We start from the raw sequence: 12,876 nt of genomic DNA, 5'->3' as shown, positions 1-12,876 counted from the left end.
GCAAAGGGCCCGATTCTGCTCTCATTGACCGTGCGGTGACCTGGAAGTGACTCTACTGAAATCTGGGTAGCGAGGCCAGCAGGCAAGGAGTGACACAGGCACACAGGGCGAGCCTGTAGTCTGTTGGCGGCTGTCGGCAGGATTAGAGGGCTACTCTGGGAGAGATGCGGCAGTGACATTGCCAGGGCAGTGCACCCTGAGCGCCCATGGCAGAGATTGGCTCACAGGGCCTCAGACCCCAGAGCTGACACCTCGCACTGCGCAGCACTGCACTTATCGCTCTGTGGGCTTCATCAATGGGGCCGCAGAGCCCTTGGTCGCTGGTGTTCAGCCTCCAGCCTGCTCTGCACCCCTGCCCTGTGCACGCGCTCCCTCATCTCACTGCGCGCCCCCCAGGCCAGCTGGAGAGCTCAGCCAGGCACTTACCACGGCCCCAGAGTGCCTTGCACTGTCTGTCCCTGGTTTTGCACCTGCCCCCATAGCACCGGCCCTGTGGGGCAGAGAGAGCCAATTTCACACAGCGACACTTGCAGGTGGGCACACGTGTGTTGACATGCTCCCAAGCCTTGGCATGGGGACTGCAGCCAGATAGCATGAGGTAGGCATGAAAGAGCTCTCTGGAGCAGCAGTGTCCCTGGCCGGCCAGCCGGCTGCCTCAGGCCGTGCGTCAGGGTACGGCAGTCACTGGGAGCCTGTTTAATGGAGCAGGTGTGCCAGTGTGTGTGCACAAGCAGCAGTGTCAGGCAGTCTGTCTGTGGGAGCAGGCACGTCTGCCTGTCCGGGCAGTGGGCATGGGGGTGTGGGGCCGTGCCAACCGACCTGTCTGTGGAGCTGGTGCAGGGCCGTGTAAACCAGCCTGTCCGTGGAGTGGGCAAGGGGGTGTGGGGCCGTGCCAACCAGCCTGTCTGGGGAATGGGCAAGGGGGTGTGGGGCCATGCCAACCAGCCTGTCTGGGGAATGGGCAAGGGGGGTGTGGGGCCATGCCAACCAGCCTGTAGGGGAGTTGGTGCAGGGCTGTGCCAATCAGCATGTCCAGGAGAGCGGACACAGATGCGTCAGTCAGCTCATGTGGGGGCGTGGGCGAGCGGGACATGCCTACGCTCTGCAGGGCTGTTACCTGCTCGTGGTCACAGAAGTAGCCATCCAGCTTGTGCAGATTGGGCGGGCACTGCAGAGAAAGAAAGGGAGTCTCCATGGGCCTTCCTCGCACACAGCTCTGCCAGTGCCCCGCAGCCATCCCAGCTCTGCCCCCCACACCACAGCACACCCCACCACCCCCCCCCAGGCCAGGTCCCTGCCCCGGCTTTGCCCAGCAGGCACCCCCTGGGCTGCGTCAGGGCCAGGACTGGGGCTCTGGCATTGGCCAGCTGGGAGCAGCACCACGGGGCAGGGCCAGGCGCAGCACAGCCTAAGTGCTGGTGGCAGTTTGCTCCAATGCCACTGCAGAGCTGCCAGGCGGGCGCCCTGACTGAGCTCCCACCCCTGCCCCCAGCCCCCTCACCTGGCTGGAGTCCCCCGTGCAGCTCTCCGGGATGTCGCACTCATTGACGGCTTCCCGACACAGTGTGCCCCGCCGCTCGTACTGAAAGAAATGGGAGCGAAGGCCATGACCGACGGGGGCAGCAGAGGAGCCAGCATCGGCACTGCTGAGTCCCCGAGGCAGAACTCCCCCCTCCAGGCTGGTGGCAGCACCCTTGCCATGTCCTGGCCAGGGCATGTGCTCAGCCCCTCGGGGTGACCTGGGTCCGGGCTCCTGGGTGCTCTGCCTCCGGGGGGGGGGGGGCCTTTGGTGATATCCCTGTCACGGTAGTCCACCGGCAATGCCTCTGGAACTGCTCCCACAAAGCCAGTCAGGACTTTGGGGAGCCTCCTCTCCCTTGGAGCAGACTTGTTCAGGGCAAGAAGCTCACACGTCTTCACTCCTGGTCTCCTCCTTGGAGCATTCAGCATCCTCTGCCCCTCCGTGGGCTTTCCCACAGCGAGCCCACCCAGGCGGGGTCCTGGGGAAGCACAGGGTTGTTGCACCCCCACTTTGCAGTCAGACATGACTCTTAGCCAGCAAAACAGAGGTTTATTCGATGACAGGAACAGAGTCTAAAACAGAGCTTGAGATACAGCGACCAGACCCTTGCCGGGTCCATTCTGGGGTCAGTGAGCCAGACCCGGTCTGCACTTCACTCCTCGTCCCAGCAAGCTCCAGACTCACCACCCCTCCAGCCCCTCCTCTCTGCTCAGCTCTCTTTCCGGGCCAGGAGGGCACCTGATCCTTTGTCTCAACACCTTCAGTTGGCACCTTTGCAAGGAGAGGGGCCCAGGCCATCAGTTGCTAGGAGACAGAGTGCCAGGCGTTTAGGTGCACTGGCCCTTTGCTCTGCAGCAACCACACACCCTTATCCCACCACCTAGATACTTAAGAACTGCCTAGGGGACACTGAGGCACCAACACAGTGTTCAGAGCAAACATTAAGAACAGTCCCAGTTCGTCACACTCTCTGTGCAGGGAGGGGCCCGTTAGCTGGCTCTATCCCTCCCTGCCCTGCAGCGGAGCCAGGATCCCAGGCTCTGTGCTCTGCATGGGAGGGCCGGGGCAGGGACTGGCTTTGGGTTAGTACCTCTGGCACATGAATGGATCATTAATAACCTGTCCTGCCCCTGGAGGGTGCTGCCCTCTGCTGGAAGGGCCCTGCCCAGGTGCTTGTGACTACATCGCCCCCTAGTGCCCGCAGTCTGCACTAGCCGCTGGTAGGCCCAGTGCAGGGCCTTTCGCCAGCCTCACCTTGCAGCCTTTGCAGCAGAGCCCGTCGCTGCACATGGCATCATGCGTCAGGGTGCATTTCTTGCAGCAGTTGCCGCCGCCCTTTGCACACTCCTGCCAAGGAGAGACACAAGCAGATGCCCATGATGTTTGCGCCTAGGAGCGAATGCCCCCGGCAGGGGGGGAGGGGGGTCAGTGTGAGACACCACGTCCTCATGCTTGTGGGCTGTAGGGTTAAGGCTGCAATGCTCCAAGCAGCCAGCAATGCCTGGTCCCGAATGCCCCCCCACATGCCCTGCCCTCCCCGAGGCCCAGCACCCACACTCTGACCCGCCCCAGCCCTGCCTCCCCAGTGCCTGAGCAGGGTCAGACTCCAGGAATCCTCCTTTGCCTGTGACGTGTGTCTTCGCTCCTGCTGAACTGCGGGGGGCCAGGGGGGCAGGCCCCAGAGTGCCCCCCAAGACAGAGTAAGAGCCCCAGCAGCCCAGGCCTCTCCCCACCTCTCTCTCAGCCCCACATTACAACACCTGGTCTCTGATCAGGGTGGGGGGCCAGGTGCCCAGCCCCCAGTGTCCCCAGCCCACAACTGTGCTCCTCCCCTGGTGTCCTCCACTCCAGTGGCTCACAGGCAGCCTAGGGGAACTGCAAACAGGCACTGCCCCTCCTGCACAGCCCCTCACCGCAAGCGAGCCGCAGTCGCATTCCTCTCCGGCCTGCACAAAGCCATTGCCGCACTCAGGGGGATCCAACAGCTGCAGGGAAGGAGAGAGAATGGGAGATGGGTCCTGCAGCTTTCATTCCCTCTCTGCCCTGGTGCGGGCATGGGCCATGCTATGGAGCACCCCGGCGCAGACACAGGGGAGATGGGCCGTGCCCAGGGCTCCCCATCTGGATGGGCAGGAGGGAGTCAAGCAGCTGGGGTGTTTCCAAGGCCTTCCTGGAGCTGCCTCTCCTGTGCCGGGAAGCTGGGCTGGGCTCGTCCCCGGGAGCTCAGAGCTCCTCAGAAGGGGAAGTGTCTGCAGTCATGGGAAATGCAGTCTGGGAGACAAGCATCTGGCTCCTCTGCTGCCTGAGGTGACGGCAGCAGGCTCTGGATCCCCCCTGGCCCCACATGACAGGAAGGGGGAACTCTCCACTCCAGCTCCCCGTCTGCCAGGGGCTTGGCAGTCTTCCAGCTCAGGAGCAATCGGGTGCCCCTACCCTGCAAGCCGGAGCTTCTGGAGCCTCAGTAGCACCTGCCCAGGCACCCACCTTGCCCTACAGCGACCCCGCTCCTGGGGCCCTTTCAGACCTGGATCTGTCTGCTCAGCCAGCTGGCCAGGAGCTTGTGTTCTGCTGTGGTGTGGACACTCGTGGCCCAGGGGCTGGGGGGAGCCCACATCCCCCCACACCCAATGAAGGGGAACAGCTCTCGGGACGGTGCTGCCCAGGCCATGGCGGAGCAGCGCTGCCAGGGCAGGCAGGAGTCCAGCCCACAGGCCTGGCTGGGGAGGGGGGAGGGGGCTGCGTTACCTTTAAGGGTTTGTTAAAGAGGCAGCTGCCCCCGCCCTCCTGCAGGAACTGACTGTACTCCTCGATGCTGCAGCGGGAGAACTTGCGCGGGAGGTAATACCTGGGGAGAGGAGCCAGCAGTTACCAGTGCCATGGTCAGTGCAATGCGCTACGCTTCCCTGCCCCCCAGCCAGCCAGGGCCATGTGCCCTCCCCACAGTCTATTTCCTACACACTGCGTCCTGCCCAGCTCAACATGAGACACACACCAGATGAGCATTCGACTCTCTAGCGATGTCTAGAGTCATTCCCAGTCCTGTAATGCTGGGGGCTGCAGGCCAGTCCCTCTGCTGAGGCTCCCATGGGGTCAGGCCAGACTGCCCACATCCTGGCTGCTGTGGTCTTAGCTCGGTCCCTCAGCAGCGGGTAGCGAGGGTCATACGCCAGCCCAGGGCTGACTGTAGGCTGGGAGGAGGCTCTCTGAGCACAGAACAGGCGAATTTAACATGTGGCTGCTGTTCACCTCGCCAGCAGGCCAGACTAGGAGCCAGGCTGGCCAGGAGCCGCTCTGCACAGCAACACAGGCGTCACCAGCGAGATTAGCTAGCAAAGCGGGCGGCCCCTGCCGTACCAGCCAAGCCGAGCGTCTCTCTGTGCTCCAAGAGTGACCTACGCCTGGACAGCTGGAGGAGGTGCAATGCGCAGTGTACTCTGGGGCACTGCCCTTTGTGTGCCCCCTGCCAGCAGAGGTGCCCTTCATGTACCACATATCGGGGGGCTCTTCATGGCAGCAGCTGGTGATCAGCAAATGCCCTGCCCAGGGCTCAGAAACAGCTGGTGCCACCCATATGTTTTACCAGCACATCCCTGAGCCCACTGCCATCTTCTCCCGCCCCCATCGACTCCAGGGGCCAAACAGAGCTGCAGTGCATGCCGATGGACAGGTGGTCCCTCGGCACATCAGCGGCTAGTGCTCTTACTCACTCCCTCCTTGGCTCAGATTCCTGGGACGCCAAGCCCACCCCCCACCCCCCCGCCCCCGCTCACTGAATCCAGAAGGGAGCTCACCCCGTGTCTTCCATGATGCATCCCAGCCAGGAATCTGGACATCGGCAGTCCCCTGCGGACAGACAGGACAGCGCATGAAGGCCCAGCCCTTGCCATCATGGGGCCAAAGGCACAGACCCTGAGCCCGCCCAGTAACTCTGCCAGAGGCATCTGGAAAGAGCCTCCCCCCAGCGCTCCCCAGGCCGTACCTCAGTGGGTTGCAAAGCAGCGGGCTCAGCTGCCCCAGCAATGGGGACACGTCACCCCCTTCTGTCATTTCAGGATGCAGCCCCAAATCGGCTTCCTAAGTGCCCAGCGCCAGGATTTGCTAGTCTGCTGCTTGGACTGGGACACTGACCCATCCCAAGCACAATCTTCCCCCCGGCCTCAGAGCCCACCCAAGACTGTGCAGGCTGGCAATGGGACAATCCACCCCCAGCTCCGCAGCCTGTTCCTGAGGCGCTGGGCACCTTGGGAAGAGTAGTGAGCACTTTTCCCTGCCCCTGCTGCCTGACTCTGCAAACACCTGCTTGGCCCCATCACCCCAGCCACCCGCCCCAGCACAGCCTGCTTTCCCCCAGTCAGTCACCCACCCCTCCCCAGCCCACCGCACGCACGCAACCAACCTGCACCCACACACTCCACCTGTCCTGACACTCCACCCTCTGTCTCCACAGGGCTCTCTGCCCCATGGCACTTACCAGGCACCTGGGCTGCCATGATGTTTGAGATGGGTTAACACCCCAGCGCCCAGCCCAGGGGATCTTGAGCTGACCACCCATAAAATCATAGACTATCAGAGCTGGAAGGGACCTCAGGAGGTTCTAGTCCAACCCCCTGCTCAAGGCAGGGCCAATCCCCAACTAAACCATCCCAGCCAGGGCTTTGTCAAGACAGGACTTAAAAACCTCTAAGGAAGGAGATTCCACCCCCTCCCTAGGGAACCCATTCCAGTGCTTCACCACCTGACACAGCCAGGACCTGAGCTGAGGTCACACCTGAGGGAGGTACCAGCACCCCTAGCCCCAAGCTTGGAAAGTGGGGTCAGCAGAGGCTCAGAAGGGCGCCCCCTAGTGCACCACTCTCCCTGCAGCACCTAGGGTTCCCATCCATGGACTGGCCTAGCTGTGCCCTGCTTCGCACAGGCCAGGCCCTGGTGGGCCAGCGGCGGCCTGTGACCTTGCACACACCCCAAATGCACGGCAGGGCCGGCTGTTCTTGGCACCCCGTGCCGGTGCCAGGGCCAAACATCCAGCCCTCTGCACGCTCGGTGCCTTACCCGCGGTGCGCCGCTGCTTGTTCCACATCATGCCGACGTTCTGCCCAAGGGTCTGAGCCAGAGTCACAGCCATGGCGCCGACGTTCCCGTACTGCTGGCGCGGCGAGAGAACGGCAAAGCCATCAGAGCGGCTGGGAGGGGAGAGATGCCAGCAGCCCCCATCTGTGCGCTCTTCCCCCTGGGCTCCCTGAGCCCCCAGCAGCCCCTCACACAGGGCCGGCTTTAGGCCGATTCCCCCGATTGCCCCACAATCCCATACCCCACCCCACCCCACCCCAGATCCTGCTGCCCCACAACCTCCCAGAACCCTGCCCAACAATCCCATATCCCCTGCCCCAGATTCTGCCACCCCACAACCTCCCGGAACCCTGCCCCACAGTCCCATACCCCACCCCATCCCAGGTCCTTTCCCCCCACAGCCTCCCAGAACCCTGTCCCACAATCCCATACCTTACCTCGCTGGATCCTGCTGCCTCACAGCCTCCCAGACCCCTGCCCCACAATCCCATGCCCCCCCAGATCCCATAACTTTCCAGAATCTTGCACAATCCCATAGTCCCCCCAGATCCTGCAGCCCCACAACCTCACAGAGCCCTGCTCCACAATCCCATTCCCCCCCCTACCCCCGGCGCCCGGCTCCTGCCACCCCACAGCCTCCCAAAACCCTGCCCCACAATACCATACTCCCCCTCCCTCAGATCCTGCCTCCCCACAACCTCCTAGAACCCTGCCCCACAATACCATACCTTAGCCCCCTGGATACTGCCACCCCAAAACCTCCCAGACCCATGCTCCCCCAGATCCCATAACTTTCCAGAACCCTGCACCACAATCCCATACTCCCCCCAGATCCTGCCACTCCACAACCTCCCAGAACCCTGCCCCACAATCCCATCCCCCCCCCAGATCCTGCTGTGCCACAACCTCACAGAACTCTGCCCTGTAATCCCATGCGCCCCCCCCCCCCCCCCCCAGATCCCACAACTTTCCAGAACCCTGCAGGGCCACCCAGAGGATTCAGGAGGCCTGGGGTCTTTTTTGCCACCAAATACCCAGCACTTTGGACGCAGGTCCTGGGGCAGAAGGACCTCCCGCCACGGGTCTTTGGGGCACTTTGGTGCACTTAGGTGGCAGGTCCTGGAGTGGAAGGACTCCCCCCCCACTGAATTGCTGCTGAAGATCCGGAGTGGAAGAAGCCCAAAAAACTCTCATGAGGGCCCCTGTGAGGTCCGGGGCCTGGGGCAAATTGCCCCACTTGCCCCCCCATTCTGGGTGGCCCTGGACCCCTGCACCACAATCCCATACCCCGCCCAGATCCTGCAGCCCCACAACCTCCCAGAATCCTGCCCCTCAGATCCCACAACCTCCCAGAACCCTGCCCCACAATCCCATACCCGAACCCCTGGATCCTGCAGCCCCACAACCTCCCAGAATCCTGCCCCTGCAGATCCCACAGCCTTCCAGAATCCTGTCCCACAGTCCCGTGGCCTCCCAGTGCAGTCCCATAGCTCAGTATCCTGCTCTGTATCCCAGCACCCTCCCACTGCTCCCCACACCTCCTATCTCCAAGGGGGAGGCTGTGTTTGGCTGAGGGTCAAAGCTGCATGGAGAGGACCATGTTCCCTCCAAGACCCTGGGCTCCTCTGCGCAGAACAGGCAGGACTCTCTTCCCCACTCACCTCATTGACACCCCCGCCCCGGGTGAGCGAGCAGATCCCTCCCACGTAGGCACTCCCGCTGCGGCTGCTCTGGAACGTCCTTCCGCTGTAAGGGAAGGAGAGAGGAGGTGAGTGGTGGCAGCCCAGCTGCAGGGCTCTTAGTATCACTAGCACCCAAGGGCTCAGCCCTGGCTGGTCTTGTGAAAGGCCATCATGATCATCTAGTTTGCCCTCCTGCACATCGCAGGCCACAGAACCTCACCTACCCCCTCCAGTAACAGATCCCTAACCTCCGGCTGAGTTACTGAAGTCCTCAAATCATGGTTTACAGATATCAAGGTTACAGAGAACCCACCATTTACTCTATTTCAAACCAGCAAGTGACCTGTGTCCCATGCTGCAGAGGAGGGTGAAAACCCCCCAGTGTCTCTGCCAATCTGACCTGGGGGAAAATTCCTTCCCAGCCCAATACGGTGATCAGTTAGACCCTGAGCATGTGGGCAAGACCCACCAGCCAGACACCTGGGAAAGAATTCGCTGTAGTACCTCAGAGCCCTCCCCAGCTAGTTAGTGTCTCCTCACCAGTCATTGGAGATATTTGCTAATAACAGGTGCACGTGGGCCATATGCCACTGTTGGCAGTTTCATCTTCCCAGCCCCTCCATAAACTTGTCAAGCTCAGTCTTGAAGCCTGTTAGGATTTTGCCCACAATGGGAATGGGAGAGCTCAATGGTTTGAGCATTGGCCTGCTAAACCCGGGGTTGTGAGCTCAATCCTCAAGGGGGCCATTTGGGGCTTGGTCCCCCTTTGAGCAGGGGGTTGGACTAGAACCTCCTGAGGTCCTTTCCAACCCTGATAATCTATGATTCTATGCTCCCCTTGGGAGGCTGCCCCAGAACTTCACTCCTCTGATGGTTAGAAACCTTCACCTAGTTTCAAACCTAAGCTTGTTAATGGGCAATTTATAGCCACTTGTTCTTGTGTCCACATTAGCTCTTAACTTAAATAACTTCTCTCCCTCTCTGGTATTTATCCCTCTGATGTATTTTTAGAGAGTGATCAGATCTCCCCTCAGTCTTTGTCTGGTTAGGCTAACCAAGCCAAGCACTCTGAGTCTCCTCTCCTAAGGTAGATTTTCCATTCCTCGGATCATCTTAGCAGCCCTTCTCTGCACCTGTCCCAGTTTGAATTCATCTTTTTTAAACATGGGAGACCAGACTTGCACACAGTGTTCCAGAAGTGGTCTCACCGGTTCCTTGTATAATGGCAATAAAACTTCCCTGTCTCTACTGGAAATACCTCGCCTGATGCATCCTAGGATCACATTAGCCTTTTTCACCGCCGCATCAAACTGGCGGCTCATAGTCCACCTGTGATCAAACAATATACCAGGTCTTTCTCCTCCTTCGTCACTTCCAGCTGAGAAGTCCCTCACTTGTGGCAGAAGTTTTTGTTGTTTAGTCCCTAAATGCATGACTTTGTACTCTGCACTATTCAATTTTATCCCATTTCTATTACTCCAGTTTTCAAAAGTCATTCAAATCTTCTTGTAGGATACTCCAGTCCTCCTCCCAACTTCCTGGCATCTGCAAATTTAATTAGCACGCTCCCCTTTTTGTGCCAAGGTCATTGAAAATGTTAAGTAAGTTTGGTCCCAGGACCAATCCTGGAGAAACTCCATTTGTAACCTCCCTCCAGCCTGACAGTTCACCTTTCAGTATGACCTGCTCTAATCGCCCCTTTAACGAGTCCCTTATTCACCTTTCAATACTCATATTAACCTCCATTTTCTCCAAATTAACCAATAATTTCCCATGTGGAACTATATCAAATGCTTTACTGGAATCCAGATAGATGAGACCTACTGCATTTCCTCAGTTTCCCCATCTATAAAATGGGGATGATGACCCTGCCCTACCTCATGGAGGACTGTGAGGATTAGTTAATCAGAGTTAAAATTGCAAAGTACTATGAGTATTCTCAACATGAGCCTCTCCCAGCAGGGGGTGCTCTTGGCTACTCCAGTCCTGGCTTCTCCCAGCAGGGGGCACTGTGGGAAGTGGGGCAGGAGTGCTGGCTGTTGGGGTAATGAGGAGCGCCGCATGGGCGTCGCGGATCTCACGAGAAGAGGTGGACAGCATCGCTCTGCTCCGGCAGCGCCTCCGTCCGGTATCTCATGAACTCGCTCAGCGTCTGCAGCGAATCTTCCCCCACGTGGATCTTGTCCTCGGAGGCCCATGTTTCCATGGCCACCAGCACAATGCGCGTGTTCAGCTGCTCCTTGTATAGCTGCAGTGCCAGAGGAAGGGGGCAGGCCATTACCATCCCAGCAGCCCTTGCAACCTCCCCAGGCTTCTGTGACATGAGAGCAGTGCATGGCCCTCCCCAGGCACCCCTGCTATCTCAGCAGGGAAGGGCCCCACGTCCCCTCCCATCCCTCTCCCCCTACACACACCCATCCAAGCAGGTCAGCCGGCAGCGGGAGAGGCAGTGAGCTGGATGTCCCCGCACAGCCAGACTCACCATGTCCGCCAGGTTCACCACGGACTTGGCGAAGTTGCTGGTGAGGATCACAGACCGGCGCGTCTGTTCGAACTGGAAAAGAACACACACAGGAGAGCAATGGAGGGTGGCTCTCACCCCACCTGCCACAGTGCCCCCTGCTGGGAGAGGCCAGGGCTGAAGTATGTGGGAGCTCCCCCCACAGCCAGCATTCCTGCCCCGTCCCCCATAGCGCCCCATGCTGGGAGAGGCCAGGGCTGAAGTATGTGGGAGCTCCCCCCACGGCCAGCACTCCTGCCCCGTCCCCCATAGCGCCCCATGCTGGGAGAGGCCAGGGCTGAAGTATGTGGGAGCTCCCCCCACGGCCAGCACTCCTGCCCCGTCCCCCATAGCGCCCCATGCTGGGAGAGGCCAGGGCTGAAGTATGTGGGAGCTCCCCCCATGGCCAGCACTCCTGCCCCGTCCCCCATAGCGCCCCATGCTGGGAGAGGCCAGGGCTGAAGTATGTGGGAGCTCCCACCACAGCCAGTGCTCCTGCCCGGTTCCCCACAGCGCCAGGGCTGGGATAGGCAGGTGCTGTGCCCTGCGTAGTCTGTTGTGTTCAGCCTGCCTCTGGCCCTGAGCACAGCCGAGACCCCGGCTGGCACCCAGGGCCGGGCCGTCCCTTCTCTGCAGGGGCATGGGGCCCCGGGCCCCGCACTCACCAGCTGATGGTCGTTGACCACCAGCAGCTCGATGTACTTGGTCTCGCTGTGCACGGTGTGCTGGGCTCGCCGCACCTGGGGAGCGCAGAGAGAGACGTGAGCGAGAGCGCGGGACCAAGGGAACCCGCTGGGCTGCTGGACACAGACAGGGCCCCTGGTCCCCTCTGGGGACACTTGCCCCAGGCCACCGGCCCAGCCAGCCTCTCGCTGGGACTGAACAGCCTTTGGTTTCTGGCCAGCCTGGGCCCTGCATGGCTGCCCCTGGAAAGATCAGCACCCATCCCTCCATCCCGTAGCTCCCCTCTCCTGGCTCCATAGCCCTCTGCTCCCCTCTCCCCCGGCCCCTGAGCCCTCTGCTCCCCTCCCCCGAACCCTGAGCCCTCTCTTTGCTCCCCTTCCCTGGCCCCTGATCCCTCTGCTCCCCTTCCCGCACCCCAGAGCCCTCCTTCCCTCACCCTAAGCGCTCAGCTCCCCTCCCCAGGTCCCTGAGCCCTCTGCTCCCCTTCACCCCACCTCTGAGGGCTCAGCTCCCCTTCCCCCCACTGCTGGATGCTCAGCTCCCCTCCCCCTACCAGCCTGAGCGCTCTGCTCCCTCCACCCTGGCCCACCCCAAGCGCTCAGCAACCCAGCCCACCCCTGAGCACTCGGTTCCTCCCCCCCAGCTGGCTGGCTGAGCAGTGCCCCTACCTGCCGCCTCCTCCGCAGTCTGGGCAGGTTGTCTGGGTCCTGGTGTCTCAGGGCTGCAAACAGGCAGCCTAGGGGCAGAACACAGCAGGGTCAGGGGGTGATGATGGGGCTGGCAGGCAGGGCCAAGGCAGACGGTCCCAGGCTGGATCCTCCAGCCGGGCACAGGGGATCCAGTGGGAGGCAGAGCCAGGGCTGCTGCTGGGCAGGGGTGGCTAGAGGAAGCGCCATGATGGAAGTGACCAGGTGTGATGATGTGGGAACTTTTTGCAATACTTTGTATGACCCCTATGTGTGCCTGGCCTGGGGGGTGGGGTTGCTTTGAGCGGACTGACCGGTCATTAAAAAGGACTGGCCAAGGCAGACCCATATCAATGGAAAATTCAAGACGACCATGGAAAATCCACTCACCACAACACTGACATTCAGCAACCAACAGCCCGGAGGGAGGGGGCTTTTCCTGACTCTCAGCCGGGAAGCAGAGCAGAGACCCCTGCTCCAGAACAAAGGACTCGGAGGTGGGGGCTCTGCAAGGCACTTGGGGGTCCTCTCCCCTGGGAACTGACTAAGGAAGAAGTCAGTGAGACAAAGCCTGCAAATGGAGGTTGCTGCAGCTTGGCAGGGCTCTGGGCTGGTCAGAATGGACAATGCTTTAATCTGCAGTTCTCTGGGCTTCCCTAAGGGCTCCCCGTGCTGGGTTCCTGCTGACTAACCACCACGCCTGTTCTGGCGAGTGTCACTGGGAATACTTGGGGA

At 60.8% G+C, this 12,876-nt stretch overlaps 1 protein-coding gene across 4 annotated transcripts in view; it reads right to left on the bottom strand.

Annotated features, from left to right (window-relative positions):
• ADAM11 (ADAM metallopeptidase domain 11) overlaps positions 1-12,876 on the bottom strand; it is a 55,213-nt gene that overhangs the window by 10,544 nt on the left and 31,793 nt on the right. For all 4 annotated transcript variants that reach the window (XM_032806588.2, XM_032806589.2, XM_032806590.2 and 1 more), the window contains exons 8-20: positions 12,124-12,191; positions 11,437-11,511; positions 10,754-10,825; positions 10,353-10,519; positions 8,251-8,335; positions 6,572-6,662; positions 5,314-5,365; positions 4,268-4,367; positions 3,436-3,507; positions 2,777-2,869; positions 1,502-1,582; positions 1,118-1,168; positions 427-490 (exon numbers count right to left, since the gene is read on the bottom strand). In XM_032806588.2, the coding sequence (XP_032662479.1) occupies positions 427-490; positions 1,118-1,168; positions 1,502-1,582; positions 2,777-2,869; positions 3,436-3,507; positions 4,268-4,367; positions 5,314-5,365; positions 6,572-6,662; positions 8,251-8,335; positions 10,353-10,519; positions 10,754-10,825; positions 11,437-11,511; positions 12,124-12,191 (1,071 nt within the window). The remainder of the gene's footprint in view (positions 1-426; positions 491-1,117; positions 1,169-1,501; positions 1,583-2,776; positions 2,870-3,435; positions 3,508-4,267; positions 4,368-5,313; positions 5,366-6,571; positions 6,663-8,250; positions 8,336-10,352; positions 10,520-10,753; positions 10,826-11,436; positions 11,512-12,123; positions 12,192-12,876) is intronic.

This window comes from Chelonoidis abingdonii, chromosome 21, assembly GCF_003597395.2.
Source record: "Chelonoidis abingdonii isolate Lonesome George chromosome 21, CheloAbing_2.0, whole genome shotgun sequence".
NCBI lineage: Eukaryota > Metazoa > Chordata > Testudines > Testudinidae > Chelonoidis > Chelonoidis abingdonii.
This window is presented reverse-complemented; position numbering and strand designations above follow the sequence as displayed.